Source organism: Branchiostoma floridae, chromosome 1 (genome assembly GCF_000003815.2).
Source record: "Branchiostoma floridae strain S238N-H82 chromosome 1, Bfl_VNyyK, whole genome shotgun sequence".
Lineage (NCBI taxonomy): Eukaryota > Metazoa > Chordata > Leptocardii > Amphioxiformes > Branchiostomatidae > Branchiostoma > Branchiostoma floridae.
The window spans coordinates 15,724,393-15,751,488 of record NC_049979.1 but is presented as its reverse complement, the minus strand read 5'-3'; the positions used below and the strand labels follow the sequence as shown (position 1 = coordinate 15,751,488).

General features: G+C 39.9%; 3 protein-coding genes across 6 annotated transcripts; 2 read left to right on the top strand and 1 right to left on the bottom strand.

The window, feature by feature from the left end:
- Window positions 1–212: 212 nt before the first annotated feature.
- LOC118412294 (ankyrin repeat and SOCS box protein 2-like) lies at window positions 213–16,339 on the bottom strand. 4 transcript variants are annotated; one of them, XM_035815091.1, is made up of 14 exons: window positions 16,235–16,339; window positions 14,931–15,043; window positions 13,672–13,821; window positions 13,001–13,066; window positions 12,508–12,654; window positions 10,117–10,311; window positions 5,868–6,020; window positions 5,098–5,217; window positions 4,676–4,801; window positions 4,081–4,258; window positions 3,291–3,764; window positions 2,602–2,691; window positions 2,331–2,452; window positions 213–1,864 (listed from the first exon to the last, which is right to left on the bottom strand). In XM_035815091.1, the coding sequence occupies exons 3-14, from the start codon at window positions 13,760–13,762 to the stop codon at window positions 1,713–1,715; spliced, it is 1,914 nt and encodes a 637-aa protein (XP_035670984.1). In that variant the 5' UTR covers window positions 13,763–13,821; window positions 14,931–15,043; window positions 16,235–16,339; the 3' UTR covers window positions 213–1,712. The 4 variants fall into 4 exon arrangements, with proteins under 4 accessions (XP_035670984.1, XP_035670974.1, XP_035670992.1 ...); XM_035815081.1 differs by lacking the exon at window positions 16,235–16,339 and having other exon boundaries at window positions 14,931–15,072; XM_035815099.1 differs by lacking the exons at window positions 13,001–13,066; window positions 16,235–16,339 and having other exon boundaries at window positions 14,931–15,071.
- LOC118412317 (tripartite motif-containing protein 3-like) lies at window positions 6,027–10,110 on the top strand. The gene has a single exon (XM_035815119.1). The coding sequence runs from the start codon at window positions 7,794–7,796 to the stop codon at window positions 9,666–9,668; it is 1,875 nt and encodes a 624-aa protein (XP_035671012.1). The 5' UTR covers window positions 6,027–7,793; the 3' UTR covers window positions 9,669–10,110.
- LOC118412199 (U4/U6.U5 tri-snRNP-associated protein 1-like) lies at window positions 15,511–25,842 on the top strand. The gene is made up of 21 exons (XM_035814923.1): window positions 15,511–15,929; window positions 16,258–16,327; window positions 16,808–16,866; window positions 17,042–17,177; window positions 17,354–17,456; window positions 17,697–17,777; window positions 18,021–18,117; window positions 18,353–18,492; window positions 18,618–18,690; window positions 18,921–19,045; window positions 19,366–19,481; window positions 19,626–19,699; window positions 20,035–20,168; window positions 20,596–20,781; window positions 21,117–21,212; window positions 21,519–21,603; window positions 22,361–22,454; window positions 22,871–23,003; window positions 23,159–23,248; window positions 23,669–23,784; window positions 24,291–25,842. The coding sequence occupies exons 1-21, from the start codon at window positions 15,635–15,637 to the stop codon at window positions 24,313–24,315; spliced, it is 2,328 nt and encodes a 775-aa protein (XP_035670816.1). The 5' UTR covers window positions 15,511–15,634; the 3' UTR covers window positions 24,316–25,842.
- The last annotated feature ends 1,254 nt before the right edge of the window (window positions 25,843–27,096 follow it).

The following is a 27,096-nucleotide window of genomic DNA, read 5'->3' as shown; positions in this document are numbered from 1 at the left end:
TTCCGAGAACGAGTTCAATTTTCTCAGACCGTGAAAATTTGGTACCGTGAAGATAAAGTGAATTACAGTAGGTTCTTGATAGAATATATACACAAATGTTGTAGATTGTGAATATTCTCTATTTGTCTGAAAACTGGAGTTTATTGTCTCCATCATTGTGTTGTCATGTTGCTAACTGTAGGGGAGCTGACAATAATTACAACTGAAAAATATATCATACATTGCATCATTTATTGAGCTGAAACAATAAATACAATCTAGTAACACAATCCAGTGTGTGCTTACAATGTATGCTTCCATCTAATGTTCTAACAATAAGATGAATCTATGAAACTCTGCCAATATGCATATATATATACAGTACAGTATATACTCTCTGCGACTCTCATGGAAATATATGAGAATATTTGGGCTTCACAAAACCTGTCTTGGCACATTTCATCTGTCTACATGTCTCAATTTGCTATATAAAGATCCAATGCTCAAGTCCATCTGGCAGCCTTAAGTTTTCACACCATGACCAACTGACTGTTCCATGTCAACTTTATGAATTAAAGTCATAAAAATCTTCTGTGCAAAATACAGCCACTATAAGGCATAATGACCATTTGGCCATTTTTTTTCAGTCTTAGACTAACCATGGCATGCCTAGCTCATACCCGCTCCAAAGTGAAAACCGTTCTGGTGACCATTTTTGCTATCGGTATATCCTTTCAGTGCTTGAAATACACAAGTCTGTATTAATTACATGCAAATAATCACTGCTCTCTTACAAGCTAAATTTAATGTTTATCAAACCGTACTGAAATAACTACTAGTAACACAACATTTCAATTTCTTAGTTTATCAGTTCTCTTTACTGCAGAATAGATACAAAGCATGTGTAGTTTCAAGTATATATGAAACAATATCACTATCAAGCCACATGTAAGTACACCAAGTCAATGAAATCTATTCTTAAATATACATACATATGCTGTGCAACAGTTTAATATTGTGTACCATTAAATGAAACAGATGTATATACAGAAACATATTCATGCCACAGCTTTTAAACTTTGCTAAAGTTTGTACCATATTAAAGAAAACATTTCTCACAGTACTCATTCTCCATGTGTCAACCTCTCTTGACCTTCAACACATGTTCAAGAGTCTATCATAACCTGCATGGCTAACCATTAGCAGCCGTGGGCCATTGCCAAATGCATGTGCCATCAACACTGGTAACAGACATTGCACCAGGCTTCAGTGTGGATGGGTACCAGTCTACATCAAGCAGTTCCAACAACCAGCCCCTTCAAGTGTTGTGTGGGCAGTCTACTGCACTTAGCAAGTGTTGCTCTGTAGTCAGTAAGGTGAGCTAACATGTCCACCACCAGTCCACACTAAGCACATTGTGTTGAGATATCTCCTACTCATACATGTACATGTATGTGGCTGCCCCGTACAGCCAAAGTACAGCGTGCTGAGAGGTGTGTAGCACATCTACTCCTACACAAGAGTTTGACTTGTGGAGTTGCCACTGGTGCCCTGAAATCTACCATCTCTGCTGGGCAGTCTAGCACTTCCTCCATACCAAGTGCAGTGTGCTGACATAACTGCTTGTCCTGTGGAGTTACAGTACTAAACGGCACACTGTAAGGTACCATGTGCCAAGTCCATTCCTGTACTTCCCCCATACATATGTACCTCCTGGTGAGATGGATGGGGACCTACAGCCTGTAAGCTGTGTCCTTGTGCAGGAGGAACCGTGTCATGACCTGGGGGAGGGGCAGCTTCAGCACCTTCTCCGACAGGTGTCCGCCCTGCGCCAGCGTGTGGCGGATCATCAGGCGACACAGGTGCACCAGGGGGCGCGGGTTACCTGCGGGATGGACAAAACATCGGGCCTCTTATACTATAGCTCCAAATAATCATACATGTACTGACTGGTGCATTGTTCTGAGGTGTTAGATGGGGCCAGGAGTTACTAGTGGGATGGACACATATGTAACATGTCTTTCTCCTGAATAACACCTTCCACAACATACAGGTTTAAACAGTGGTCTTATTTCTAATGTACAAAGCTACAAAATACAATGTACTTCCACAGCCTACACTGGCATTTAGTTGACATGTACTGTAAATGTATTTAATTTCGCAGGAATTTAATTTCGTGGTAACGGGAAAAAGGACTTTTTGCGGTGGATTTAAGTTCGCGGTAACACCACAGACTGCAATCTAATATCACAATAGAAAAATGTTCGCGGTGGTTTTAAATTTGCGGTGAAGTGTTCTCCGCGAAAACCGCGAACATTAATCCACCGCGAACATTTCTGCATTTACAGTACCTGAAATCTTCTGGATGTCTTCCCATTCTGATTTGTCCTGGACACAGTCCTTTAGCACTGAGCACAGTTGGACGTTCCCAACATAGTCCAGAAGGAGACGCACCATTGTCCCTGCTCTCTGTCTGATGGAAGAAAAGAAAAATAAGCTGAAGGAAAAATAAACAATCAAACAACATTTCCATCTAGCAGTATATTAGAAACCCAATATGGCAAAGTTATATGCCAAACTGTCAAATATGTGTAAGAAGTCATGAAACAGACAAGAACTCACTTGTTGGAGTGAAGAGAGGCATATTCACAGAACTGGGTGTCATTAATGGTGGATGTCATCCATTTGACTGGGTGTCTGCCATTTCCAATGCTGAAAAAAAGTCAACAGATAACAGACATTCCTTAATAATACTCTTTATCATCAAACTCTGAGATTTGGACTTGCGCAATCCCCACCCAAAACTTCTTTAAATGCCAAGGATGATCCTGTATCAAATGATTTCCTTAAGGGTAAGTTCTGTCACTACATGTTTGTGGAAACTGGCAAAATTCCAAATTGCATCAAAAACACTCAATATAGCAAAAGGCAGGCCAAAACCAAAGACCTGTTTCCATTTTAAGTTACTTAGAGGAGACAACATGCCTTAAGCTATCTTAGAAAGTATCAGAAAGGATTGCCCCCATTGTGCAGACACAACCCATATGGAAACAAGCAACAGAAATAACCAAGACAGATCCTATTATGGGCAGCTCTGACAGGCTCGTAGCTTACATCTGGATGGGAAAGTTCAGCACTGCCATGTGGTAAAAGGTTTGGGTTAAGAGAGCAGACAGATCTTAACCTCTCATGATAATTCTTGTGATAGCTTAGAAAATGCAAACAGACATGTTGGAGATACTGACTTCAACAACTTCAATAAACTTTCACTAAAAGCCTAAAAAACATTTGTAAGATGAAGATGTACATACTGGCATAAAAAGCACGTCTCTGCCTGTGCCCCTCCGTCCAACACAAGCTTCAGCAGTCGCTCATCTTCATAAGCAAAAGCAATAGTGGAGGGGAACAGCCCTGTGTTGATGACAAAGTTGGAGTTACAGTCTGCACCATGCTCTATCAGCATCTTGGTGATGTTGAAGTTTTTGTGCCTCAGGGCCATGAGGAGACAGTTGATCTCGTCTAGGTTGGGGTCCGCCCCAGCTTCCAGTAGTATCCTCACACACTCCTCACTGTTGTTGTCCACAGCAAAATACACAGGGGTCTGTCTCCTGTCCTCAAATGACTTGCTGTAGGTCCAGGACAGCTGGCGGTTGACATCAAAGCCATGGTCGATCAGGAGCTGAAGGCACTCTGGTTGGTCACCCTCCACGGCAGAGTGTATCGGACTCATGCCGCACCGGTCCAGAGCTTCTTGGGTCGTCACCGGAACAAGAAGCTCTAACACACTGGTGGAAATAGAGGGAATCATTATCAGTCAGACTATTGCACTTAACAAAGCAGTCTATCATCCATACAAGTACAAACAGCTTCAGCACTACATGTATATTGTCATCTTTAATTCATACCGGGTAACATGATTTCTTCCAGAGTTCTAAGATTACCATTAAACACAAGGCTAGGAAAAATCTGGTAAACATAATAATCCTGTCCTTTCCCCGGCTTTTCTGCAGGATCTGTGCACAGGCAAAGCTGCAGCATCACTCAGCATGTTGGCATCAGATTTGAGGTTGGGATTAGGGTGAAGACTCTTCCCTGTCTTACCTGTAGTTCCCCTTCTCTGCAGCAATATGTACAGGCAAAGCTGCAGCATCAGTTGTCATGTTGGCATCAGCCCCCCTCTGTAGAAGCAGCTGTACACAGTCCAGATGGTCCTCCTGAGCAGCTAGGTACAGGGGTGAAGCCCCGTCTTCTGTCCTGGTGTTCACAAGGTTGTCACTGGCTGCAGGAAGGGAATATAAAGGAGAATGTAGCGACTCTGGGTTTTATAAATATGTAGAACATCATAGCACTTTCACTGCCCCAAAACACTCACTACTATAGGCTACATCTGAAAATATGCAAGTCAGGTATGTATTTAATGTCATATTCTCTTGCCCACATCCAATACAAGAAAAATGACTCATGTATGAAAGGAACAATAATACCATTATTATCTATTACCTACCTACCAAAGACGCATATCTACAAGCTCATTTGAAAAAAACATCAGACATAAAGTAAACATTTTTGCCATGGATCCATAATAGATATATAGACAACCCGAAAAATGTCAATTTACAAATATAAAACAGCATATAGAAATGGCAAATATTCACTAACTTTGATGATAGTCAAACTTGACCATGGAGAGACTTACACTCATCCAGAAGTATGCGGAGACATTCCAGTTTGCCGTACTGGGCAGCCACAAACACAGCAGTCCGGCCGTACTCATCCCTGATGTCCAGCTGGGCACCATGTTCCACCAACAGTCTCACTATGTCTGGTGATGTGGCAAGAAAAAAACTTATTACAACAACAGCTACTGTACCTCAACTGTTTCCATTACCAAAAGAACATCCATTTGAATACTAAAAGAAACTTTATCATATTGCACCCTTAAGCTACAGGTAGCTACATGCATTCCCTGCCCGGACCTAGTGTTAATTGAAAAACTGTGATGGTTTAAGATCAACACCACATGAGACAATATAAGCAACAAACATTACCTTATGTTGCAATATAATATAACTTCTGTTCATTTAAAATTTTCCATGACTGTCCCCAGTTGTAGCTCACCTGCCTGTCCCTGGGATGCTGCCTCGTGAAGAGGAGCCCAGCCATTACAGAACTTGCTGTTCACGTTGACATCACGGTCCAACAGCAGCTGTACCACCTCCCTGCTGCCCACCTCCACAGCTGAGTACAGCACAAACCAGTGGTTACACAACTTGTTATACAGCAAATCTTACAGTCTTAAGGTGCACTCTCACTGCACTTGCGTCAAGCTTGCGTCACTGCAAGGTTTTTTATAATCTAGATATTGCAAAATATGTAAAAGTATGACTTAGAAGATGACAACATACACAAAAAGAAAATTTGTTCTTTATCTCTGAAATTCATTGAGTATCTTTTGAACCCTGCAGTGACCCAAGCTTGACGCAAGTGCAGTGAGAGTGCACCTTTAGTTGTCATTATTGGATAGCCAAATAACAGTAATGATATCAAATCTTCCAGTCTTAGTTACCATCTCTAACAATGATGATATTTGATATGACTTGAAGTCGAGCTACTTCATACACTGTGTAAGCAGTCATTTTAGATGGTTCACTTGAATCTAGGGTCAGAATATAGTTTATATTACTTTTTCTGTTAACCAACCATTTGGATAACTCTATTATATCACCTGTAGAAGTCAAACCAAATCAAATTGAAAATTAAATCATTAATTGAAAAGATTTTTAGGCAACGAAAAACTTTGAGTCACACTTTCAGGTTTTCTCTTCTTTTGTTACATAACCACACTTCAGGAAAAAACAAAACAAAGTACAATGTATACGTAATTGTACCTTTGAGTAGAGGCGTGGCCTCCTCATTATTGGGTATCTCCAGATCAGCCCCAGCCTCCAGTAGCAGCACCATACAGTCCACATGGCCCTTCTCAGCTGCCAGGTACAGGGCTGTCTCTCCTTCATAGTTCCTCACATTCACCTCAACTCCAGCTGGAAATATAACACATTCATGGATGGGGGAACAGTCATCTGTTATGGTGCAGAGATTACAGACCGTCAAAGGCATGTATGTCAAAGGATATTTTCATTTCATTCAAATGATTTGTGAATATAGTTGCTTAGACTTAATGTTTAGAGTATATGTCTGTGCATTTCAGTAAAATTTAAATTTAAACAGTGCTGGGTTAGTTTAGTACATCCTAAACATCTACACACCAATTCATAGTCCATGTTTGGTCTGTGTGATATCAGCAAACATTTTTGAGAATCAAAACAAGTGACAAATAGATCTACACAGTAGATTCTAGTGGCTATGTTTGTCTAACCTAATGTGTGTATCAATCTAGAAATTACGTATAATACAAACCAGTAAACACCAGTCTACCAGTTAGCACAACAGTCAACAAGCACTACTTTTGCTTAGTAGCAGGTTACTACAGACAACATGCCTATTGCTCCAATTGCATGTCACTGTGTCAAGACTCCATCAAGATGCACTGTGCAATAGTCTAGCATCTTCCTTCAGACTTGAAGTCAAATGCTGTCAATGACTTTCGTAAAATGTGGAGACCAGTTAATGTCAATGTGGAAGAAAAATTTAAAAAAGGATAAAGATTTCCAACATCCGGTGAGAGATGTGTTAGGGAACATTTTCAGCAAGAAAGCCTAAAACATATCTTTAAAATCAAGTTTCTCCCTCAATCCATGAGACATCAGCTGGTCTGTACACGTGAGAAGTGCATAAAAAACAAGTAACATTCATCATGCTCAACAAGCATGAAAGTACAGTAAGTGGTGTACATGGTTAGCCTGGACATCACCCTGGTCAGGTCCGTAACCAGGATAACCTCCAGGCTAGTACGTGATGCGAGGTTAGAAGGTTGTGCGTCACAGTCACATTCTCTATGGCTCTTCCAAACCTGCAGGTTGGGCACTCACCCTCCACTAGCGCCCTCATACAACCATAGCGGCAGCCCGCACCAGCCTCTAGTACTAGCTGCCATTTATCATGGGGGCCTTCGTCATGGCAACAAATAAGATGCAGAACTTTGGCATCACTTTATCAGACAAATACAAACGCTTTTTGTGCTTTAAAAGTGTTCAATTTCAGTTTATATCAAAATAAATTAAAACATTTTAGAGACAAAACACTGAGGTTTTTAATGTTATCTTAACAGTTGAATACAAAAGAAATGCAAATACCAGAGATCATTATATTTGATTAGCATGTGCTTTGATATATTTCTAACGTAACATTTAAACAATACATTCAAAATGTGATGATTGGGTGTTTTGTTCATGTGCAGGCTACAAAAATACAAGCTACAAGAAACATATACCTAGATTGGTTACACACGTATTACTTTAACAGCAATTTCTTATACAATGTATCCTTCTTTTGATGATCACATAGTCATTAAATGGAAATTTCTGATTTTGATATGCATATCTAAAAAAAGGTCAATTTCCTGTTCTATCTCTTATGTTAGCCGCAAAAGGTATAGCAACAGTTACAGCTGCATACTTGGCAATCCTGTCAGTTGGCTGCTGACCAAACCATAAGTAAACACCTTTTGTGAAATGTAGACCTGTAAGCTGAGAAGAGAACAATAGAGCCCAGGAAACCTGAACAAGCCTGCGCTGATAAGCCTTTATTTACCACCATGCCATGTACCAAGCTGATGTACCAGGTTACGTTATGTTGTTAAAGTTTACAACATTGACTGTTAGAAAATTTACAGGTTTTGTTGGATACAAAACAGTATGGCTATGAAAGAAGAGTTGCCCAAATGTATCAAGGATGAGTTCCTACAGTGTTGGTTGTGCCTGGACACGTTTAAACAACCCAAGGCTCTTCCCTGTCTTCACACCTTCTGTGAGAGGTGCCTACAGGACTATGCTGAGGAGAGACCCAAGTTCCTCTGCCCCTACTGTCGAGCTGACACCACACTTCCTGAAGGGGGAGTAACAGCGCTTCCAGACAACTTCTGGATTGTCAGTATGAAGGACCTACTTCATAAACAGGTCCCAACCCAAGGTAACAGTGAGTCAGACTTAAGTATGTGTAGGGTTCATGGAAATGAAGACCTGAGCCACCACTGTAACACATGTGATGATGTCATCTGTAGAGAGTGCATCTCCCACAGCCATAGTCAACACTCAGTGTCCAAACTTGAAGAAGTTATTGAGAAGAGTCACACAGAAATAAATGGTCTCCTGGAAAAGGGCAGGAACAAACTGGAAGAGTACGGATCTAAAATAGTTCGACTTTCTGAAGAGGAACAGAGGTTAAAGCTTAACAAACTGAAGGTGGAGAGACATGTCAAGATGGCTGCTAAGACTCTGATTGGCCGCATTAGAATCGAGAAGGAAAGTCTGCTGAGACAGATTCAGGAGAACTACAGCAGAATCTCAGACTCTGTCAAAGTGAGCAAAACAGATCAGGAGGAACACATTGTGGAGTTGATATCAACCATGGACAGGGCTCATAACACCATCTCAAGTGATAGAAGGAACTACAAACCTATCAAGCAAGTAGAGGAAAAACTTGGCAAGCTTGTTGGTACAGAAGGGGCAGAAAAGAGTCAGTTCTTACAGGGGGATCACATGGTGTTTCACCCAGCTGCTGTTGGTAATAGTCGACAACATCTGGGCCAAATTGAGCTAAATCCTTTGCTAAACCTTCAGGGCCCTACTTTAACAGACACCACAAAACAAGAGGCTTCAACTCAACAACACAGTGATGATGGGATGGCAGGAAGGAAAGAGGAAATCAGACAGGCAAAAGGCACCGTGCACATACCTGGTGTGAAAAAGAAATACATGTTGGGGAACAGGGGAGAAAGGCATGGACAGTTTGACCACCCAAGGGGCATTGCTGTGTCCACAGATAACCTCATACTTGTTGCAGACAGTCATAATGGGCGCATCCAGATGTTTGACTCAATCTCATGGAAGCATGTAAACAGTTTTTCTACAACGCTGAAGGACGAAGACCTCTCCCGTCCGACAGACCTTGCTATTGGCTCCGAAGGGAATGTGTACATTGTGGATCTGGGAAACAAGTCCGTAAAAGTTTTCAACAGTGATGGTCGCCACAAACGAACATTTGCTGATGCCCTCCTAGTGGACCCAAAAAGCATTGCAATGTGTCCTGTCAGTAGCCTCTTGTATGTGACAGAGTTTTCAAAAAGAAATGTAAGAGTGTACAGTAATGAGGGAAAGGCTGTCAGACATTTTCCTTATGTCTTGAGTGAAGAGGGTCCGTTTGCCGCAGTAGCACACGTGGCAGTCAACAAGTCAGGTGAGGTCATCATCTCAGACGAAGGCAACAACTGCATCAAGGTCTTCTCATCTGATGGACGTCTCAAGTTCAGAATTGAAGGAGAGGGTAGAAGAGAGAGTGGGGGCTTCAGTTGGCCCATGGGGGTTTGTGTGGATGATCAACAGCGCCTCCTCGTAGCTGACAGGGGTGAGGGAAAGGTACTGCAGTTTGGTACAGATGGGAAGTTTCTACAGTACCTACTGACACAGAAGGATGGACTGAAGCATCCCTATGGCATGGGCATTTCATCAGAAGGACAGGTGTTTGTGACTGATGAAGGGAAACATTGCATCTTTGCTGTAACCTTTACATAGTCAGACATATCCACATTTGGAATGGACTCATGATTACCCTGTAAAACATTGTTGATATGAACATCTAACTGGAAAATCCCAAGCAGACAAGCCTAGAAACTCTGGGGCTCTTACACTGTGAAGGGCATCTAGGGACAAAGTAAAATGGCAGTCAGTTTCAAGTTTTATCTTGTTACTTTAAAAGGCTGGCAGTTTCTTTCCCTCTAACTGTCATTCCTAATAGGTGAACCAAATTCCCATTAGTAAGCACTTTACAGCATTTTAATACCAGCTTTCTACCAAAATACCTCATTCCTGCCTTTTGTTAGAAAAAAAAACTTACGTGAAAGGAAAACTTATGTGTGTGTGTGTGTGCCAGCAAAGGAATACAGTCGCACAGAAATGTAGCTGTCATTGAATCATGCACATTGGTGCAGTGTGAAAGTCTCAGACTATACTTTTTACTTACCATCTAACAGCATTTTCAGGCAGTCCTGCTGGTCTGCATGGGCCGCCTCATGGAGGGGTCTCCAGCCTCTGTTGTCAGGTACTTCCAGGTCCCTGTCATTCTCGATGAGCCCCCTCAGGACGTTGGTGTCCCCTAACCTCACAACAACTGCAGCTGTTGAGCAGGTGTCCTCATACACCTCTGTAAAGTCCATCCCTGGGACAACATGGCAGAACAGCTTCAGCATATGATGGCCAATATGACCTTCAATTGTACATGTCTGAAGAAATGGGAGACTTTGGCTGCTAATGGTACTGCTGATATCATCTTCAGTTTGAAAGAGATTTGTACTCTATATAGTTTTTAACAGTGTTTTATAGAAAGAGAGATTAATTTGCATAGTGTAAAGAGATTAAAAGTCATCAAATTTTAAGCCAAACACAGAGTCAGTGGAAAAAGCAGTATCTATGGGGATGACCAATGTTTCTTAATTGTAAAGGGGTATGTTGTTACCAGTCTTTGGTATGGGTAATAAATAGGCTTTTCTACCATGCAGTCACTTCATATCAGCATCAATGCTCACATTGCTACCATGTATACCATAAAGCTTTACATATATGGTTTAAGAAGACCTTGACATTTTCAAGATCAGAATGACCAGTAGAAGTCCAGTACCCTTAAGATTCTATACTTAGACTCCACGTAGCCCTTGAGAAATGACAGTGTTTCCTTGAGGAGGCTTACACCCATCCAGTGGAATGTGCAGCCATTAGTTACTTCTGATATAACATGCAAAACTCAAGTCAGCTGATCATGGTTGGGATGCCTGGTCTGAGATAGCTGACCTCTCCTGTCTTAAGGATGCTTCCGGAATAATGTTGAAATATAGGCTGTAAAAAGGTTGAGTTATCCCTACGCCACAGTGTGACTGAGCATATCAACTGGCCTGCCACGGCTCTTAAAAAAAAAAAAGGAGGAAAAATGTGTTTTGATTAGATTCTCCTTCTAAAGAATTGAAGTTACTTGTAGAGTTAACAGTTGATGTCATTCAAAGAGACCTTGAAGGTGAAATTCTCCCAAGCCAACTAAAAAATAAACTCTGCACAAGTCACGGAAGACTCACAACATTGCAGCTGTCGCAAAGTCAGGTCAGAAGGTGCTCTTCACAAATGGCAGGAATTGGGAGTTACTGTTTGCATCTATTTTAGTCTACCAGAGACTGGCTATAAGCCAGGACTATTCCCAACAGCTGGAGTGTTTACTGGCCTTGAAGAAAGTTTGTAGCTGTTGCTATCCAGGGATGTGGTGCACAGCCTGAGCCTATGAGCTTTTACAGACTGCTGTGCCTGTCAACATTGGTCAGACTTATATTTTCTCCCTGCACTGGGTGTTTTTGTGCACTATTTTTTGTAGTTGTGTACAACCAATATCACCAATTCAAGAGAACCCCTGTTCATCTCTTTCTGCATTCTAAATTCTATATACATGCACTGCCTTACCTGTGTGTTAAGCAAGATGGAAGTTGTCATACTTGAAACATTTCTTTATTTTATGGAAATGATTTCAAACCTTTGATGTTGTGAATTGAGACAATAAGCTCTTTTATCTATGCTTGGGTAAAGAAAACATTCTACAGACCAATATTTCTGAAAACAATGCCATGGTCAAATCTGGTCACTAGAAGTATATCCTATACATTCTTCTAGGGGGTACACTTCTTGCAATAACAACTTAGTAGCATTTGTACATACAAACACAGGTGGCACCAACACAGCAGTATCCACTTTCATTGAAAGGATGGTCCAAGGCTAACCACTGTTGCTAGGGTTGTGCCTATTTTCTGACGCACAACATGTCACGTAAACATGGAAACCTGATACATGTTACAAGGTCAGTCACTTCCTCCACCAGACATGATTCATGCTGGATATATGAGGCTCTGCTCAACCACAGGGAGATTAGATATGAAAACACTGGTCCATAACACCCTGTCAGATCAGACTATGATTATATCGGACTCACACCCAGATACTTACAGCTTGCTGTAATCTTCTATTCCTGGGATCTCACTATCATATTTGAGCTTTGTACACTATCATAGAAAACTCTGTTTACAATAGACATTTTGTAAGATGGGTGTGGTGTCCAGATTAATATTTGACCATGGTAGCAGCTTCTTTGAAAAATCAAACAAATCTTCTTTTGTACCATTATAAGTGATGACTTTCAAATCAAATTCAAAGTATTAGAACTGTCTTCATCATCCCCACTCCCAATGTTGACTGCCAAAATATGTCCTACAATATTGCACACAATCTGTTATAAATATAATGAACACCTGAAACAATAGCTACACAGCATGATATACAAAGTGGTCTGAGTTCAGCACAGAACATCCACACCCGGACATACCTTTATCCCCTACGATATCCTCCTCATCACTGTTCTCCTGGTCAGACAGCCCAGGCAAGGACTCCTCGGGCGTGGTCAGCACCTCCTCAGCCTCAACCCCAGCCTCCTCCGCAGACAGCAGCAGGGCTGCACGCAGGTTTGCTCGTTCTAGGGGGAAATAAAAAAAGACTTTTAACATACATAATATGTTGCATATGCACTGTAAACCTGCTGGACAGATCAGTTTGTTCCTTTTACCAGTCTCAGACCTGTTCTTTTTTATTTGGTAGTGTACATGACGTATATATTATGTAAACATCAAAGCACAGTGACATGACAGATTTATATGCATGCATACATATATATGCAACCCTACAGCAAGCAACACCAATGATTAGTCTACACGCTCTAGGAAGACATGCATAATACATCACTACAATCTAGTTACTAGTATGTTCAGTGCTTTTCTCATGGCGACATTATCTTTTTCAACCACTAAAGTGATATTCAATACTTGCAGCAATATATGGGTTGGTTAGTTGGATGGTGACAGCCTTCAAGCACTGTGTGTGAGCAGACTCTGTTCTGAAACACAACATGCCTTCACTTATTATGTGTTTACATTAATGACAGCAACACCTAGAAACAAACTGTGACTTGTACAAGCCAGAGCCTAGAATGTTCTCATGTCATGGACAAACAACTGCTATTAGCCAGCAGTATGGTACTTTTAAAACGTGACTCCCTTCATATTTGAAAAATTCAAGAAGTAAGAATTTCTTAGTAATCAATGATTCATACACCGATCTTAATAACAATATCGAGATGAATGGAACAAAAAATTGTTCTATGATCAAATAAAATAAACTAAAATTTCAAAGTCCTGATATCGTTCATCAGCTCCATGTTTTTGTCAGCTTATATTAGATGCGGTACATAGTACAAGTACACTGTATTGGTACATACTAGTACTACATGGTGATTTCATCTGATTTCATTTCCTCCCCCAGGATCATCAAATTTGGGAGGTCAGCTGAATCTGGATCAAAACGCATGTTAGATATACATGTACCAGTATATGTTGTATAGGGCCATACCCTTATAGCTCTGTTTCAAATTGTATATGATAGAACTAAAACCTAAAAGAACAAATCTCTGGTCTGGACTTCCTGTAGTTAGTTGTACCTGTCTCCTGCATGGACAGCCTCAGGACCATCTCCAGTTGTTCCTCCTCAGACTGGAGGCCCTGGTACCCTGCCGGCTCACCCCAGGCCATTCTGCTGTAGTCTGGTACCGCTCTGTGGTCTATCTGCACTGAACAGCAACTGTCACCTTCTGTTCAACACAAATAAAAAATACAGGAAGCCATGAGAAGAAAGGCAAATAGAAGGTATAGAGATCACTTACTGGGATAGGGTAAGGGGATACAATGTATTTGATATTACATTACCAAGGGAGATACTGTACAATGGAAACCATTTTTACTTCATTAGTAAAGTATCTCAAGAAATGCAATATGACACATTGCTGTAGTTCATATTTCAGCAATAGATCTGGATAGCAGAATGTTTAACCAGAATTACAGCACACCTCAGCTAACACTGAAATGTGTCACAGATGATGAGTCAGAGAATCTTCAATGAATTTCATTGTGATGCAATGTGATAATTATGGAACTAAGCTATGATTATCAATCTAAAAGTCCACCCTACATCCTGAACTTGGCATCAGAAACATGCTGTGACATGACTATGCATTAGGGTGAGGCCTCTAAAGATGGCATCATTATCCATTATTAGAAACTGCAATGTTAAGGTTATGAATAATATACACCATGTTAATGAATGAAAAACTTATTCATTCAGATGAACTACAGACTGAAAGCCATAGTCACACATGAAAATTTTAATGATCGAAAGTAATTTGTACTATGGGCAGCAGCCATTGTTACCGATATGCAGTACAACAATGGTGTTTTGTTGCACTATTGTCATCTGATTGAATATTGATTCATATGACATCTATTCAGCAGCATCTCTATATAACCTCCTTAGCAGCATGTATGATTTCTACAAGACAACATTGGAAAGGACGTTATATAACGTGATATGAAGGCGCGAAAGCGAGATTAAAAAGAACAAACACGTCAAGATTCTAGAAAGTGTTTCAAAAGACAATATGGCATATTTTTGAAATGCTACATTTATATCATCCCAGTAGCTACAGTTGTGCAGTACCTGGCCTATAGAGCTTCTGGCAGTAAATGCCGACTGCGTCGTTCCCTCCTCAAAAGGGAACATAAACAGATCATAACTCGCGTCTGCTACTGGGACCAAACCAGACACATTTCTCCTCAGTTCTCATCTCGAAATTAACGTTATATGTCGACTCCTGCTCCTGACAAAGTTTGTTTTGCAGCTTAGACAGCGCTCCCCATTACTTACCGTGGATACTGGGTTGCCTTCTGCTTGTGAAGGAAAAGCAGGTACGGTGTAGAGTCTTCGTCAACGCAGTTTGTCCTAGATCTCACCAGATACGTCCCAGTTCTCTACTCACACTGAAATATCAAAACGAAAGAACCGCTGCGATATATGGTAGCAGACGGTACGATGCCTGTACGGGGTAACAACAATATGATGAAAGAGGAAACCTGGAAATAAAAGAAGACTTATTTGTTATTCACTATTTTCTCAAACAATATAAATTAATATAATATCTAACAAAATTCATTGATATGATATCTATATGCGACAATGGGACTATTATATAAAAAAATGATTCAGTAAGTTTACCCACGTATTTAGTGTTATGGTCCACGGGGTACACCATACAGAATATAGCACTTAATTTGTTCATGAAGGAGTTACATAGCTGGTTACTTAAATTGAAAGTTAACAGCAAAGTAATAACAAAATATTCATACGTATATTTATTTACAAATATTATCTGTAATCTTCTTCATAATTTTTTCTTATCAATATTTGTATAAGGTTTTTTTTCAACTATAGCCGTATTCGAATCGGTAATAGCCCAATTGTAAGCTATATACTTGTAATCACGTTGCTCTTACGTTTGTTCGAAAAGGCAAGAGTACATAAATTTTTTGCTAAAACTCTGCTGTTTTCCTCAATAGTATTTCCCCCAAGATATGGGGTCTTCTAAGAAGCACAAGGAGAAAGACAGGGACAGGGAGAAGGACAGGGAACTCGAGAGGGAGTCCAGAAAGAGAAAGAAGGACAAAGATCGCTCAAGATCTAGGTCAAGAGAGAGGAAGCGTGAAAAGAAAGAAAAATCCAGATCTCGGTCCAGATCGCGATCTAAGGAGAGAAAAAGAGACAAGGATAGACACAGGGAGCGTAAGCGAGATAAGGAGGGGAAGGAGAGGAAGAAGAAACACAGGGAGTCTGAAGAAATAAGAGTGAAAACGGAGTCACAGGATGATGGTAAGTAGTCTACGAATATCCAGGCAAAATTATGGGGGAGGGGGGTATGAAGCACACTACTGAAAGCACTGTCATATCCATAATTTTTTTCATTTGATATGGCACTGTTTTCACACAAGTTACGCAGCCATATAATTAGCTATACATGCAAGAGGTTGTGGCTTAGCAACATTACGTTTGGTTGGAGAAACACGAGGTGCTGTATGCACATGATTTAATCTATATTTTATTAGTTAAAGATGTATTTATTAGTTAAAGATGTAACTTTATTCATGTTTTGTATGTCCTTGTCCTGAGATATTTACCTTATTTGTGTTCCCATTCCCAGATGAGCCGGCACCATCCACATCAGGGGCAGGAGCAGGGGGAGAAGGTGCTCTCAGCATTGAGGAGACAAAGTACGGACCAAATGCATGTTGTAAATGTTATTTATGAACAAACATAGCCAGGCTTTAGTAATCTAGTGGTGTCATGCAATCTGTCAAAAGTAATGGTCCTTTGTAAGGCTGTAGGGGCAGTGGGGACCTGTGTGGAGTGAGGAAAGTTGTGTGCCTTTCCCAAGGGCAAAAAATTAGAAGCATGGCCGGATTTGAACCCAGGAGCAGGAGCAGGAACCCAATATCCTGCATTCATGCCTCACGACCCCACGATAAAATCTGTAGAAAATTGCAATGCTGATCATGTAAATCCAACAAGTTACTTTGTTTAGATGACAGTTCATTATTATCATTGGTGAGTTAACTTAATCATTAGATTTGTGGGTGTACAAATGTACTTTTCATTTTCTGGTGGCAAATGTGATGTAATCTTTTTCATCCGAGAAATTTTCACTTCTAGTTCTATGGCAATCAATGCATATCTTAATTTGTCTGTTACAGTAAACTGAGAGCAAAACTGGGCCTGAAACCTTTGGATGTTGCAGATGCTGTAGTTACAGGTTTGTCTGCTTCTGCATTATACTTGAAGTCACATTCTTATCAATTGACACCAGTCTGCCAACATTTTGCAGAAAATGTATAATAAAAGTACTTGTCTTCTAACTTTGTATTATAATGTAAGTCCCTTGATAAGTACATAGTGTGGCAAATGTGTCCAACTTATTCCCTGTATAGCCGAGGAGGATAAAACAGAGAACAAAGAAGATGTCCATGCACCTGCCATCAACCTTGGTGAGAAGAAGAAAGCAGATGAGCTGCGAGAGAAGATGAAAGCCATGAGAGAGAAGAGAGAGATGAACAAGAAACTAGGGTGAGAAAACTGGTACTACTAGATTGATGTTGTAGTTTTGACTGACGTTAATACATTCTTGTGCTAATGACCCAAGGAAGTACAGTATTGTTGTGCGAGACTTGCAATGCATCATGCATGTACAGTCTGTTTTCATTGCTCTATTTTCACAACTTCTGCTGTTTGGTCGAACACAGGAAGATCAAGGCATTGGGTGATGACGATGAGCTGGATGATGTGACAGCCTGGGTGGAGCGGAGCCGCAAGCTCCAGATTGAGAAGGACAAGGCTGCAAAGAGGGTAAACTTCAATCAACAACTTTCTGCATGTCATATATTAAAGTGGCCTTCTGGCACCAAACATGTACGCATTCAGGGATCACATAGAATTTAAGACGGTTGAATAAGAAGCAATTAATTTAGTATATTGTCTTAACATCACTGATTTCTGACATTTGGTCAGGGCTATTTTTTGAGAAACTTTCCACCCAAGAAACTATCTGCAACCCACATAACAGTTGTTGTGACTGCTGTTTTCCAGGCCAGGATGCTGGAAGAGATGGATGAAGAGTTTGGGATTGGCAGTTTGGTGGAGGAGGAGCTGGGAGTCAACAAACCTAAGGTTATTTTTTTTTTGGCATTCTTTGTTTTTATAATGGGTTTCCTAGTGTCTGTATATTCTTTCATCTGTTTATTTTGTACACCATGGTTCCTTACCCAATACCTGCCATATTACTTAAAATGTGATGTTGCTTTTTGATATACTTTGGTGAATTTACAATCTCCCAGTATCAACAGTTTGTGTTTGTTATTGGTGTTGGGAATCTGTACTAACTGTTGAGTCCTTTTTATACGTCTGCTATAGAATTACTCAGCCAGAGACTTAGCAGGAATGACAGTGGAGCATTCCGAGGAGTCTTTCTTGGAAGGACAGAGTGTCATCCTTACTCTCAAGGACAAAGGTACTGTTAACTCCATTACTGACTTTATACTTGGACTTTGGATGGTCACGTACATTCGCTTTGTTGATTCCCAGACATAAGAAAATAATGAAAACAAAATCTGAGGGTAGGTTTGTTCCAGAGGGTGAATGCAGTCAGATTCAAGATAGAAGAAATAAATGAAATATAACGTTACAGTAGATCACAGAAAGATGATAGTAATGCTGCATCATTCATTACTCGATTTTATTGACAGGTGTGCTGAACACTGAAGATGATGTCTTGATGAATTATAACCTCCTTGAGAAGGAGAAGGCCTTGAAGAACGTAGAGGCCAAGAAGAAGAAACCTGACTACAAGCCTTATGATGAAGGGGAGGTGGATGAGTTTGGAGTGGTGAGACTTGTATTTTGTTTGTGATGAAAATTCAGTAAAACATAAAGACTCTGTGATACTGGCTTGTACAGTTGCCTGACTGAAGTCAACATTATGAAATACCTGTATATGGTTCTTACTTCCAGTTCAAACCCAAGGAAATTCTTGACAAGTACAATGAGGAAATTGATGGAGAGAAGAAGTCTTCATTCCAACTAGGTAAGTACAGCCCTTAATTCTTCAGTACAAGGTATGAATTCTACTTGTACAACAATCAAGGATTTTTTCTCTATGAGTTTATAAACATATGTAATGTCCGGATCATCTATTGTTCTCGCCAATTCTATGATTGCTTTTCTGCTATTTTATTATGCTAACTTGATTTTTCTTGAAGCCACTTTGTCTTCAAAATGTTATTGTGTACAAATGTATCCATATTGCTGCTGTAGATGCCCGAGGAGATGTTGACTTGGAGTCAGAGAGACGGCTACAGGCCATCAGGGAAGAGCTGCGGAAACAGAGTCAGTCTCTCAACCTGGCGGCACCAACGCTCGCCTCTGAGTACTTCACTCAGGTGGGGTCTGAAGATATTTTGTTTCACTTTGGAGTCTGTCTCAGTCCTTGTTCCAGAAGTTAACCATGAACAATCATGCATATTTATTAGCCCAACCCATGTGTTTCAACCATGAATGATGGAGAGCTTTCTGTTTAAGATTACCCAAGATTTTATGTTAAGTGGTGAGTAATGAAAAAAAAACCATATAAATTAAGGGAATAGGCATTTATGTTGCTCTGAATGGGTCAATATTGAAAAAGATTGATTGATTGATACAAATACTACTACAAGTAAATGTGTTTGATAGTATCAAATGTATGTGATTCTGCTTCCAACAGTCTGAGATGGAAGCAAAGTTCCAGAAGAGGAAGAGAAAAGTGAAGAAGATCCGGAGGAAGCGAGTGGTCAAGGCTGACGACCTACTGCCCCTGGACGATGAAGAACCTGGGTCAAGGTCAGAGTTTGTTCTTTTTCTTAATTTGCTTTTTTTAACTTGTCTGACACTTGAGTATTAGACAGTTAACTGTCAGACAGGCTGTCCTGTATGTTTTTACATGTATGTGCATTACTGATGTGTTTTTCTGTATGTGACTTTCAGGCGACAGGAACCTCAAGAGATCCCAGGTCTTGAGCTGGTGGATATGGATGTGGACTTACCTGACATAGATGATGGTAGGTGGTGTAGCAGTCTGAATAGTTTGGTTTGATACAGATATAGGTGTGATGTACATAGTGCTATCAACAGTAGACAGTCTGTGTCTGCTGTATGTTACATGATAAATGCAATTTTATGGAGAGGCCCATACAAGAGACTTCACATGGAAATTACTAAAAAAAGTTTGAAACATCTGGAACTCAGATGTGTCCCAAAAACTTGATCTCTTACCTATTGCAAGGTAGTAATTCCAAGGCCTACACACACAAAAATCATGGATATCCACTCTCAAATGGATGTACAAGTAACCATGAAGTTTTTAGTACTGATGAACATCCCTCCCCTGCTATAGTTCCCATCCTGGGTCCTGAGGAGTCGGAGGAGCCTGTGGTTGTGGATGATGAGGCAGAGGAGGACTTACACCGTGCCCTCAGCAAGGCTCGCAAGCTGAAACAGATGAAGGAGAGACGGGCAGGGGCAGACAAAGTAGGTCTTGGTTTTTTATTTCTCTATAGACTCTATCTATTTATTTATTCTAAACTTTTACTTATGTTTGTATATGTTTTTGTATCCAATTTCTTAATTCATTGGTTTGAGAGAGATTTGTGGTTAACGTTACTCAATTTCTTAGCCATCCATATAGTTTATAGCTTGCATATTTTATTGTATGTACAGTCCAAGACTGATCAGCACTACAGACTCAGTCAAACCACTGCCGCAATCCTGCTCACATGACCAGACATTTCAATGACTGTTCTTTACCATGGATGGAGAAAAACTTATCTTTATTTTCTGATCTTCTTCGGAGTTGAAGTTTTGAATGCAATTCATTTGTACAACAGTGTAGCATTTGCCAATCATGCTGTGTAGCAGCTCCCCCTGTGGGTTGTATACTGACCTGCACCCCCTGCAGGTGTTAGAGGTAGTGCAGCAGCTACCCAAGCAGGAGAAGGATGATGAGGAGGAGGAAGAAGCTGCAGTACCCGCTCTGGGGAAGCACATTGTGCTGAATGCTACGTCCGAGTTCTGCCGCACGCTGGGAGAGATCCCGACCTACGGACAGTCAGGCAACAGGGATGAGGACGAGGAAGATCTCATGGTGAGAGCATTATGGGTATTCTTAACTCTGGGGTTGTCTTTTCTAGCAGAGGTTATAAGACAAAAAAGAAGTCAGCTATTTGAGGGCTTTGAATGACATGAAAGGGCAAAATCTTTATTATGCAAAGCTTGCACAGGATTGGAGGATGCCATTTTGCTTCTGCCTACTATGCGATTGTGAAAATTTTGTGTATGCCCAGTAACAAGTTGAAATTTGTGCTTCCAACTTAGAACCATGAAAATTTGTAACAGTTACCATTGTTAAACCTGGGACAACATGTACAAGAAGAAGGGAGGCTGAGTTGCCCTGATGCATGTGTGTGTGTTGTCTGGCAGGACCTGGAGCAGGATGATGTGAACAAGGGAGAGGATGAGGAGGGGACAGGATGGAACTACGTCAACCCTGATCACAGCGACGGGGCTCAGCCTGAGGTACACACACACGGTTTGATTTCCATCTCGAGCTGCTCAATATCATTTACTGTAGGCTCATTTGGATACCAAGTTGGTATTCATTGGCTATGAATAGTTCACAAGAAGGATGAATTGATTTTGCACCAAACAAAACTATACAGAAGAAGGATTTTGTTGGATGAAATAGGCAAGAGTGGCATTAACTTTTGAATGCAGTTGTTGTGTTTGTGGAGTCAAAGTCAAATGCCATTTTGGTGATTTTTGTGAAATAGCCTTGAGTGTTTCCAGAATATGGATTGATGCAGTTCCTTCTTCCACCACTAGGAGGACCACCTGCACAATATCCTGGATGAGGAGCCTTCAATGGACACAGGTCTGGCTGGAGCTCTGAATCTGGCAAGAAAGAAAGGTAAACTTTGTCAACTTTCATGGATATTCTTCAGAAGTTATGACTTTTGTACATCTTTAGAAAAAGCAGCTAAGGCTGAAGGCTAGGGAAAATAATTTTTTTTTTTTATCTCCATTAGACTTTACAATATACTCGCAAAATCTATTCTTCATGGAGTCCATTTAAGATTACAAAGCAATCAAATAACATAAGTCAACATAAGTGTACAAGTATAACATAAGAAGTATTGAAACTAAACTGAAGTTTCAAAATAAAAATTAACTCAGTGAACTTAAGATGATGAGGAGGGGTCAGAGGTCATCAGTAACAGAACGCTATTACTTAAATAACAAAACATCAAATCATTGTAACAATTAAAATAATATGAATTAAATAACTAAGTGGGTGTAACTGACAAAGAAATTAACAGTATAACTGAAATAAATTAATGACATTGGTGGACTCATAACTTTTCTATAAAGATGAGTCGATCGGCACAGTTGATTAGCAGCTACACTTTCTAGTAACTAGGTACAAATTCAGCTACCACCAGTCCTGTAAGGGTCTGTTTGTCTTGATTTTAGTCAAATCCAATTCCCAATGTGAATTTTGAAAATGGAAGGTGAGGTTGATTGATAAGTGTCTTATTACTAATATTAGTACTAATTTTGTATGAATGTATCAGTAAATAGAAAGCTTTCTGGGGTATCTTATTACCTGGATGTCTAACCTACATCAACATATCAGTAAATGTTCCCTATTCCCTGACTGAACACAGGTTACCTGGAGACTGAGACCAGGAGGAAAGGTGCTACCATCACCACCAAAATGTCCATTCCTGAGACTAACTACACCATAGAAGATAAGTCCAGGTGAGTCAGTGTGCATCATTTGCCATGTACTCCTCCTAATTGCTGTATATATATCCCAAGTGTCACTGACTCAGTGAAACATTGTTGTCATCCAGTCATCATTCCATGTTAACTTTTGTGACATGATACAGAAAAGTCATAGTGACTGATCAGACGATATGAACAGTTTCAGATCATGATAAACTGTATCATAGAGCCTAAGAAGTGAAAATAATGTATTGTTGCAGTGTGCTGTAAATGGATCTAAATTGAGATCGTGTGGCATGACCCTGATAGATAAATATGTTGATTGACCTGCAAGCAGCTGCATCTGCAAGTTGTGACCGGAGGACATTAGGAGTCGAATTGGAGAAAAAAGTTCTGATTAAAGTCACAAGTGCCATTTTTTAAAGCTTGATTGTCTCGCCCTTCTTTAGGGAGTTTGAGGACAAAAGAGCGTCTCGTTACGACCGAGGCCCGGTGGTTGACTTTAAGGAGAAGGACACCTACAGACCCGATGTGAAGATTGAGTACATCGATGAGACAGGCAGGCTGCTGAACCCTAAGGAGGTACAGAATATAACCCTTAGATGGGAGAACTGGTTGAATTTTATTTCTTGCAGCCTATATGTATTTCCTACATGTTACATATCCTATTTTCTGTTATCAAACAAATGGTATTACTTAGGATCAATAAGTAAAAACATTTTCCTTTTATTTTCCAGGCATTCCGGCAGTTGTCTCACAGATTCCACGGGAAGGGTTCTGGGAAGATGAAGACGGAGAAGAGGCAGAAGAAACTGATGGAACAAGAAGTCTGTACAGTCCTTTACTTTCTTACCTACAGCTAGCCTTTTTGATATTGAACACGTCCCTACAGCCTTTCAGTCACACACTTACATCTGTTTGCAGTTACAATTCATAGACATGCAGTAGATTTGGAAGTAGCTTTAGGATATACCCATCCCTTCATGTTAAATTCTGCTTTACCTGTGAAGAAAACATGAAATGATTTATAATACTAGTAAACACTTAACTTGGTTGTATTGCCATTCTTTGTCTTGCATAAATTCTTAGTCATTGTAGATATTTACAAAAGGTTTCCTAGCAGGACTGCAGCTGTTGATTCTAGAGTAATTTACCTTTATTTGGTCTTAGTGTGACTATTATGCCTGATATTCCTGTTGAAACACTGAACCAGGTAGGTTTTTTAACATTCCAATCCTGTTCTCCAGATGGTGAAGAAGATGAGCTCCATCGACACGCCCCTGAACACGCTGGCTAAGCTGCAGGAGAAACAGAAGGAGACGTCCTCTCCGTTTGTGGTGCTCAGTGGAGGCAAGAACCAGATGTAAGTCTGTCCTGTGTTGTTTCTTAGTGGAGTCAGACTTCAGACTGGTGCAGATTTATTGATTTGTTTACTATTGAATGAGATTGTTAGAAACAAATTTTATTGATCTATCAAACAATGACGCAGGTACTAGTATTTTCAGGTCACTTGTCTACTAAAACTACTGTAACGTACATGAAGATACTACATAGCACAAAAAGGTGACAAGCATAAAATTCACTCAGAAATTTCAGTCTAGCACAAGAAGATACCCCAGAATAAAACTTGGAGCATTACCAAATGCTCACCACATTAACATGCAGTCACAATACCTAGTACTCATTGCTGTATGTACAACTCTGTAAAATTTGCAGTGACACACTGGTTGTTTGATAGATTTATAATTGCAGCAAATATGATGACCTCGATATTATAGAAGTAGTGTACACAAACATGTCTTGCAGCTTACTTACTCTTATTCAACATTTTCCAATATACATCTTACAGAGTTTTTCATTATCTTACAGGAATACCATCACCAAACCCAAGTAGTAGTACAACAGTACCTTTGGGAAACACCAGTGTGGCACACTGGTTCTCAAATGTCTATGCCCTGTTTTGCTCCAAGCCTGCTAAAACTCCAAGACTCATTTAGCTTTGCATGTGTTATTACAGGTAAGATGCACACCATGTATCTGGTTCATGCCAACATTTGTGAGCCTTACATGAACTTCAAGGCAATGTTTTCAAGAACTATTTGCTTTTAGTTTTACCACACTCAGATATTTCCCTACTCTGCCCCTGATGGGGTCATGACCCATGACATGACAGAGATTTTTTTGCCTACCCACTCCCGTTCTTTAACCTGGGAATTGGTGTGGTTCTATCAAGTCGTAACTGAGAGACTGAACAAGTACTTCTTAGAATAGAAACATGTCCCAGATTACTAGTAACAATGTCTATTAAAGTTACAACGTTTCTGATTTATATATCAGGTAGTAAATGAACAAGTTACAAAATACATGTATGAATTACGTCTGCACACTGAAAAATAACACCTTTTATAGCAGGTCTTTCTTAACTTTGAGTAGTAGTAGTTAGGCTTGTAAATTTTCTATGTACATATTGTTTAGGTCATAAGATATAAGGTTGTAATTGCTGTTTTGTTATAGACATGAGGAATAAATTTAGCACAATTGTAATTGGAATCATGGGAAATTAGTCATATTGTGTATGTAACGTTATACATCTAGATGATTTTGTGGCAAAATATTGAACAGATTAAATTTAATTTGTTTTTGAGTGTGGCTCATGCAGTATACTTTTCTTGTTGACCCCTTCCTGGTTATTGAGTTATTCAAAATTCCCTGAAACTATAACTTGTCACTTCAACCATGTTATAAAAAGTCATCTCATGAAGTGCATTTAGACATTTAATATCACTAGTCAAGAAAACCCATACCAATATTCCTAGGCTGAAATACTGAGTGACGAAACTGATCAGCACTACAGACTCAGTCAAACCACTGATCAGTAATTAGTAACGTTTTCATATGTGGCTCATGCAGTATACTTTTCTTGTTGATCCCATTCTGGGTATTGATTTTGGAACATATGCATGTTATTCCAAATTCCTAGAAACTGTAACTTGTCACTTCAACCAAGTCATCTCATGAAGTGCATTTAGACATTTAACATCACTAGTCAAGAAAACCCATACCAATATTCCTAGGCTGAAATACTGAGTGACGAAATTTAACAAAAATAAAAATAAGGTATTATTAGAAACATAAGATCATACTACAAAAAGCACTAAAACAGTGATGAAAACTCAGGCATCTGAACGTACAAATTGTAGCCTGGTATCCAGCCGTAATAATACGGCTGGATACCAGGCTAACAAATTGAAAGTTAAACATCAACACATGCCTAGTCTATCTTGTTTGTCTCCTTACCCAGTTTTCAGCCGGAGAGATTCTTGCTTGAATACAAAGGAACTTTCAGATTCCCAATGGTTCATTTTTGTTAAGTTATGACCTATGATTTTAAAACCTAGTACATAAAATCATTCGTAATTTCTGTAGTTATCCACTCAATTTTTCTAGTCCACCTATATGTGCCATAGTCAACTTCCTTGGAGAAACTATCCAAAATAGATGTGTTAGTGCTATCTGACTAAATAGTGTCTATCATGATGAAGTCTGGTCCTTTGTCCAAATTTTGAAGAACACAGTTGCCCTGCACATATTGTTGAAAGACAAAGATAACACTGATAAATAGCATCCTGGCAGTGTCAGATTTCATTATGGTCTATTTCATTGACTTTAAGCCATTGTAGTGTTTGTTTCAGAATAGCAGCAATCATAACTAACCCCATGTTCTTTGTGAAACAAACTTTTGGTTTATTTTTGGTGCACACTAAAGGATACTTGCTTTTTCAAGTTATTTGTAAAGCTTATCTTCTGGAGCAAAAGGGATTGAATAGACTCAAGTCATTCCTGGACCCAGGTACATGTAAATGTATGCTGTTGGATTAGATGCATCAGACAAGTATTGGTATCATTCAAGAGTGTAAAGGCTAGTAACTCTGATTCTGCACCACACGGTGTGGACATTTACATCCCAGTCGACCCAGTACTGGCACAGCTGCAGTCTATTGAGCGTGCAAACTATCGGCTGCCTCCAATTGTGGTCTTATACCCATGCCCACTGTGCATGTTGGAGGCACAACACGCATTACTCATCACAATGTCTTCGGACATCACAACAGGCCCATCCTATGCTGATGATGCTAAATGTAGAAGAAGAGGATTACAGGAATAAGTAAGAATGCAACAATGCGAAAGCAGGCAGGAAGTATGCTTCTGCAAAGGGGAAAATTCTTGAAACTGCTGGGCAAACATTTTGAACAATTTGTGAATTGTTTAAAGACTTAATTGCTTATTAAGGTGTAGTTGTAACACAAAAAATTTCAGAAACTTGTATTTGATCACTTAATAATTGCATTTTATAATGTATGAACGGAAATGTTATCCACTTTCCCTTACAAGTTCATAGAAGGTTTTTTTTTTTATTGCTGACATTACTCAATGTTATTTCTTTGCTTAGAAACACGTTTCTGTGCCATGTCAGTTGTGGGGAAAGCTATCAACATTATAGCAAATATCGTTTATGGCCTGCAATAGAATGTTTTTGTTTCCAAGAGATGTCATCCACTAGGTCAAGTTTTAATATGAAGGCTAAATGATCAGCCTTGTCTGGACAAGGATTGTGAAAATTGATACTGCAACATTGTTGATCCTGCAGAACATTTCACCAGAAGGGTGCTGTCAG

Coding starts and splice junctions, on each gene's coding strand:
- LOC118412317 (XM_035815119.1), top strand. CDS start 7,794: ATGGCTATGAAAGAAGAGTTGCCCAAATGTATCAAGGATGAGTTCCTA.
- LOC118412294 (XM_035815091.1), bottom strand. CDS start 13,762: ATGGCCTGGGGTGAGCCGGCAGGGTACCAGGGCCTCCAGTCTGAGGAG. Junction 13,067..13,671: donor GCTGTCCATGCAGGAGACAG/GTACAACTAACT, acceptor GTTTCAGAACAG/AGTCTGCTCACACACAGTGC. Junction 2,453..2,601: donor GCCTCTCTTCACTCCAACAA/GTGAGTTCTTGT, acceptor TTCTTCCATCAG/ACAGAGAGCAGGGACAATGG.
- LOC118412199 (XM_035814923.1), top strand. CDS start 15,635: ATGGGGTCTTCTAAGAAGCACAAGGAGAAAGACAGGGACAGGGAGAAG. Junction 21,604..22,360: donor GAATCTGGCAAGAAAGAAAG/GTAAACTTTGTC, acceptor GACTGAACACAG/GTTACCTGGAGACTGAGACC. Junction 23,004..23,158: donor GGCTGCTGAACCCTAAGGAG/GTACAGAATATA, acceptor TTTATTTTCCAG/GCATTCCGGCAGTTGTCTCA.